The sequence below is a fragment of the Capsicum annuum genome, chromosome 10, assembly GCF_002878395.1.
Source record: "Capsicum annuum cultivar UCD-10X-F1 chromosome 10, UCD10Xv1.1, whole genome shotgun sequence".
Lineage (NCBI taxonomy): Eukaryota > Viridiplantae > Streptophyta > Magnoliopsida > Solanales > Solanaceae > Capsicum > Capsicum annuum.
Genome location: NC_061120.1, coordinates 218,162,441 through 218,169,091, shown reverse-complemented (window position 1 = coordinate 218,169,091; position 6,651 = coordinate 218,162,441). Strand labels below are relative to the sequence as shown.

General features: G+C 38.3%; 1 protein-coding gene across 1 annotated transcript; it reads left to right on the top strand.

Annotated features, from left to right (window-relative positions):
- The first annotated feature begins 305 nt into the window (after nucleotides 1-305).
- Nucleotides 306-3,810, top strand: LOC107843861 (calmodulin binding protein PICBP). Its single transcript, XM_016688262.2, has 2 exons — nucleotides 306-1,867; nucleotides 1,962-3,810. Exons 1-2 carry the CDS (start codon nucleotides 523-525, stop codon nucleotides 3,104-3,106), a joined length of 2,490 nt encoding a protein of 829 aa, XP_016543748.2. The 5' UTR covers nucleotides 306-522; the 3' UTR covers nucleotides 3,107-3,810.
- The last annotated feature ends 2,841 nt before the right edge of the window (nucleotides 3,811-6,651 follow it).

Sequence of the window (6,651 nt, the reverse complement as noted above, 5' to 3'; positions counted from 1 at the left end):
CTATTACCCCTGAACTAAATTTTAACGAAGTTTTGTCATTTTTTTATGGTGATGTGATATCTTTTGTCAATCATTTTAGCTGACTTGGGTCTAAATAGGACTCTATGAAGTTGGAATGTGTGTAACAACTTTGGTCATAGTTTGAGAGGTACTGAATGCTTATCTCTTGAAAAATTAATGAATAATTTACCATTTATGTCTACTTTATCTTAGTTTTATTAACTATAATCATTATCCAATATATTTTTTAAAGTATTAAATTTATTACTAGTAAAGTCAAATTAATAGCAGACAAGTAAAGATGGAAGGGGGAATAATCAAATAGACTAATAAAGACAGAATTTTGCACCTCTCTTTCTTGTCAAAGTTATACAAGTTTCTTCCTCAAAAGTTAGATCATTTTTTCCATTTTTGCTAAATTCTCATTCAGGTGAACTACCCCTTATATGCTATTGAAAATTCATCAACCTCAAGATCATTGGTTTAACAGAATCAACAACACAACTAACCTGAAAAAACAAAATGATGACAAATTTTGGCAACACAAGGTCATCTAGGAGAAGATCAAAATCAAGAATCAATCCTGAATCTCCCTCTGATTATGCAGCAACTCCTCAGCATCCATCATCCGATTCGTCGCCTCATTATATGAAGGCAACAAGCTGTTCTGAAGGGAAAAGAAGTCATTTCCAGTCAAGTCCTCATAGTTCTGAATCTAGTTTTGATAGTAGTGATCAAAGTTGGAGTACTTTATCTAGGACCTCTAGTTTTAAAAGCGTGAAGGTTAACTCAAATTGCCAACAAGTAATAGTTAAGCCAACTTGTTGTTCCACTTTGAAAGACTCAAAGTTCCCTCAACATGTGGAACTTCATCCTGGAAAAAGTGAATCAGACAGGATTTCGAAAGTGAGAGTTTGTTCATACCATCATTGTTCACTCAATAGACGTGATAATATTAATCCATCGCGTCAAGTAAAGTGCGTATATAGAAGGAGAAGACCGGTAAAATCAGCGAAGAACATTAGACTAGAAAGTGAGTCGAGCAACCTTGACTATGAGGGTATTGAGTATGCTGATATCGTTGAGATTGTGTTTGGTGAAACTTCATTTCCGGAGAGAAGTTACCGCGAGACAATGGACTTAATGAGGAAATATTCGACACAAGATCAGGATGCGCTGGTTACTATGGAAAGAGAATGGGACGAATCCGCTTCTGTTAGTGATGATGTAGAATCAAATGATCAGAGTGTAACAACATCAGCATTTTACGAAGAAGAGGATAGAGATGCTACGCTTCTGATAAAGCCGGTAGACACTGACACCACAGTCGAGGAGGATGACAATATCTGTGAAGAAGAAGAACCGTCTAAGAATGAACCATTTGCCATAAAGAAAAGTTCAGAATCAGAAGATCTTGTCGAACCATTTGCTAGAATGGAACTCGAAGAGAGTTTGCAAGAGAAGGATGGCAAAGCTAATCCAACCGAAGATGTTGATCACAATACCTCGTCCAAGGAGTTGCACGTAGCTCAGTTGCCGAAAGAGAATCATAGGAGCATGTGGAGCCTGATTCATAGACACATGATTCCGGATGAATCTACAGAATTGGATAGCGAAGTTAGCCGTGGAGCTGATGAAGAAAATGACAAGGATGAGGGCAACAAAACTTGTCCAGCAGAAAGTTCTGATTCATTTTCTAGTTTTTCCGAAAGTGACTTGATGACTACAAATCAAGACGCAGATAACCACGAGACTGAAGCGCGTAAACTTTTAGCCATTAAGCTAGTACGAGAAGCAATCGAGAGAGTTCTTCTTCAAGAAGTTCAAGATCAGTCATCAGATAATCAATCATCAGTAACAAGTGAAGGTAAGACATGAATTTTTTCCTATCCTCTCCTTTTATAAGTTCTACAGATAAAATTTTCCGCAAGTTATTGATATGAGTTTTCACTATACAACAGTTTGTACCGATGAAGACTTCAAGGAGTCGGACACCAAGAATGAGGAACACGATAAGGCATCCAAGTCAGATGAGAGAAATATTACCGGAGAAAACACTGGCAGCCCTGAGAAACAGAAAAAGGGACATGTAACCAGCGAAGCTGAGAAGAAAGCGCCAAAGAACTGGAGCAATCTTAAAAGATGGATTCTTCTCCAACGATTCATCAAGGAATTAGAGAAGTTGAGAAAATTCAACCCAAGGAAGCCACGGTTTCTGCAGCCGGAGCCTGATCCTGAAGCAGAAAAGGTTAATCTGAAACATCAGATAGAGGATGAAAGGAAAAGTGCAGAAGAATGGATGCTTGATTTTGCACTACAGAAGGTGATAAGTAAGCTTGCTCCGACTCAGAAAAAAAAAGTGGGACTGCTTGTATCAGCTTTTGAATCGGTAGTTCCTCCCCGCGGCAGCAATATCCAAGTTACTTCTCCTAAACTGAAAACTAGAAATGAAGACAAGTTGCAGATGGCATATAGCGTTCGTTCAAAGTATTCCACGCACTTAGACAAAAGGAACAGTGTACTTTACCAGAAGTTGGATGAAGTAACAAGCACTTCGAGTGATAAGGCATCGGTTGAAGGAAAAGCTAAGCAAGAACTTAAGGAAAATGGACATACAAAGTTAGAACCCAAAGCTCAGATTGATGAAAAAGAGGCCTGTGGTGATTCAAATGATTCTCAAAAAGGAACATCTTTTGCTACCTCAAACGCGGGCAATGACAGTGACGAAACACAAGAAAATGACATGATTGTACATTCAGAAGACAACGATGGAACATACAGAAAACAAGCGAACAAACAGAAGCACGTCAGCATGTGGCAGATGATATCACAGCACATACTTTCAGATGTTGTATCAAAAGTAGGGAACGAACTACTTGACGGAATAGATGATGAGGTAAACGACATCAAAACACCAGCTGAGGCGTATACGGACAACTTACTTCAGGATTTCTCTGAAGAAAAAGATAATATAAGCCACTATCGGAGAAGTTTCAGCAGAAATGATGCTGTCAATCTCATAAGAGAAGCAGTTAACCAGATCCTAACAACACCAATTCAAGATGATTCATCCGATACACTGTGTGTCACTAGTGAACTAAGTTGATGCTGTGCAGCACATGATCACTAAGTTAACTCCTGCTAAGAGAACAAGAGTGGCTCGTGGCAGCTTTCGAAGCAGTTGTTCCACTCCCAGAAGTATGAACTCAATTGGAGTTGGAGTAAACTTAGTCAAGCAAATCCTTTGAGATCCTTTTTACGCGAATTATGAAGGTAGCAAATTAACTACTTACCCTTCCTTCCTAGGCTATCGAATTAACTGATCATGAGATTTTGATCATGATGTATGATCCAAAATCTACTACCAAGTGAATTATATATATACATCTCCCTTAACTAATGAAGATGTATATACTACTAAGTGAATTATGTACTTACAAAAATAATAAAGATTGCCAGTCTTCACTGATATCCATATTGTTCTTTCTGCCAGAGAGAGTATTATGTGTCATTGCAACAACTTATTCTATGTTTAAACAAATGCACTTCTCTCACATCATTTTTGAACAATGACTTATTCATTTTTATTAGTTTGATGAGATGGACCTGACATTGCCGAGCCTTGTAGCGTGGGCTTCTGACCTAAGTAGGGGCATCAAAGTGGGGAATGTAGGGTTGTTCTTGATGGCTGGACTCGGTGAGCTAATCTCTGGCCTGCCCTTATCCAAGCATAGAGTTGGGTCACATGATCCAAATGAAAGTATGGGCTGCTTGGCTCTTAGAGTGGGGTGGACTGCGTGAGGCTGTTTTCACAGAGCAACGAATAGCTCCCGCTGCCTAATTAAACCACCATTTTTTTCGAGCCAAGCATAGAGTTGGGTCACATGATCCAAATGAAAGTATGGGCTGCTTGGCTCTTAGAGTGGGGTGGACTGCGTGAGGCTGTTTTCACAGAGCAACGAATAGCTCCCGCTGCCTAATTAAACCACCATTTTTTTCGAGCCACCTTTGGAATTAGACGATCTTTCTGCTTGGATAGGTAACTTTTGAGGGATCGAAATGACCTTGTGCATTTATTTGACTCTATTACTCCACAAGGAGGACGCAGACAAGACTTACACCTATTATTAGAGGTGAATTGAGGACGATAAGAGATATTTTGATCATGACGTGTGATCCAAAAATCTACTTATTTCAGAACCTTGATCGTGCTTGACATTTGCCTCAGCGCGTAAATTAATAAACATAACCAGTATAGAAGGTTGCCTGTTGCCATTAGCCAAGAAACTATTGACTCATGAGTATTTGATCAATGAAAGATGTTGCTAATCACTTATCTGACGCACATCACCTACTTGTTTATAATCAGCTTATTCATCATCAAGTAGAATAAGCAAAATGCAGAATAATCATACTAACAAAATTTTTGGATTGTTACAAGAAAGTTCAATGTTGAATGACATATGACAGTCAATTCTAAGTCAGTTCAAACTATGTGCCAAATGAGCTATGCTGGAGTATTCAGGATAAAATCGATGGTTACGTTCAGAGACAGATTCAAGATTTAAATTTAATGAGTTCGACCTTTAAGATTTGTAGTGCTGAATTCATTACATTGTAAATACCACTTAAGAACAATAATGAATCCAATTACACCTTAACCCCAAATTAGTTGGAGTCAGCTATATATGAATTTTCACGAACAACAAACATCATATCTGAAAACAAAAAAGCCAGAAATTTCTCACCGCCTCATAAATTATTAGGTAGGAGCAGATTGTTAGAAGATGACACTCCTTATGGATCATCAAATAAGCAATCAGGTGTACTACGCATCTCGCGTTCACTCAAGGTCCGAAAAAGAGCCGCACCCTGAGAACATAACAGTAAAACATACACTACATAAACAATTCCAACATTAGGAATGTTCCCCCAGAAATGATATCATGGATTGACTTGATTTTATTATTTTATCCACTGGATAGAAAATTGTTTGTATCTGTGCCTGTAGTTTCTTGTTTTTAGTATTTGATGATATTTGTGATCTCGAATAAATAGTTTACGGTATTATTTTGTTGGTGTCTTGTTTCTTTATTATCTAGCAGTGTTATCCCGTTTTGTTGTTTATTTTATGTTTTTTGTTTGTTATATTGCTATCCGGGGCCTATCGGAAACAACTCATCTACTTCATCTTCATCTGTGGTAGTGGTATGGACTGTGTAAATTTTACCCTCCCTAGACCCTACTTTGTGGGAATACACTGAGAATGTTGTTGTTGTTGTAGTAGAAAACTGTTTGAAATCCTAACTAAAATCTAAGTTGCACGGACTCTTCACTTTAGTTGTCGCACCACCGTAGGATACTCCAAAAGCACAGTACTTTTGGAGAATCTAACACGCATCCATTGACATTTTTGAAGAGTTTGAGCTATATACGAATTTTAACAACAAAATTGAGTGAAAATTCAACATCATATCTGAAAATAAAAAAGACAGTTTCTCACTGCCTCATAAATTATTAGGCAGGAGCAGATTGTTAGAAGATGACACTCCTAATGGATCATCAAATTAGTAGTCAAGTGTATTAAAAATCTCGCGATCATTCAAGGTCCGGAAAAGAGCCGCACCCTGAAAACATAACAGTAACATACACTACAGAAACAATTCCAACATTAGAAATGTTCCTCCAGAAATGATATCATGGATTGACCTGATTTTATTATTTTATCCACCGGTAGAAAACTGTTTGAAATGCTAACTAAAATCTAAGTTGCGCGGGTCTCTTCACTTTTGTTGCCGCACTCCTGTCGGATACTCCAAAAACACACTATTTTTTGGAGAATCTGACACGCATCTGTTGACATTTTCAAAGAATCTGAATAACATAGACTGCAATAAAGTTATCTTCTTCCCACATCATTTATGAATAGAGAATTTTGGGACTTTATAAGTGAGAAACAAGACAGCTACAATCGCCGAGCCTTGTAACGTGGGCTTGTGACTCAAGTGGGGGCAACAATGTGGTGGAATGTTGGGTAGTTCTTGATGGCTGAGCTTTGATGGGCTATAATCTCTGGCCTGCCCTATCCAAGCGCGGAGTTGAGCCGTGTGGTCTACACGAAGGCATAGGCTGCCTGGCTCTTAGAGTGGGATGGACTGCGTGAGGCTGGTTTCACAGAGCAACGAGTAGTCCCCGGTCTGTGCAGTGGAAGGATAACAGGTTGGTGCTCTTCGAGTTCAATAAAAACCGGATAAGCTGCCTAATTAAACCACCACTTTTTTAATTCATATTTGCACCATGGTCATTTAGGGAGAAAATGCTCTCTTAACATAAATTTCACATTTCCAACAACACCCATTCAAGATGATTCATCCGATACACAAAGTGTTACTAGTGAACTAAGTTAATGCTGTGCAGCACATGATCACTAAGTTAACTCCCAGAAGTATGAACTCAATTGGAGTTGGAGTACACTTAGTCAAGCAAATCCTTTGAGAACCTTTCTACGCGAATTATGAAGGTAGCAAATTAACTACTTACACTTCCTAGGCTATCGAATTAACATATCATGAGATTTTTGATCATGATGTATGATTCAAAATCTTCTACTAAGTGAATTATATATACTTCTCCCTGTAACTAATGAGGATA

What these genes read in the sequence shown, in the direction of transcription:
- LOC107843861 (XM_016688262.2), top strand. Translation starts at nt 523, where the DNA reads ATGATGACAAATTTTGGCAACACAAGGTCATCTAGGAGAAGATCAAAA. An exon ending in ATCATCAGTAACAAGTGAAG is followed by an intron (nt 1,868 to 1,961) that starts GTAAGACATGAA and finishes ACTATACAACAG; the next exon opens with TTTGTACCGATGAAGACTTC.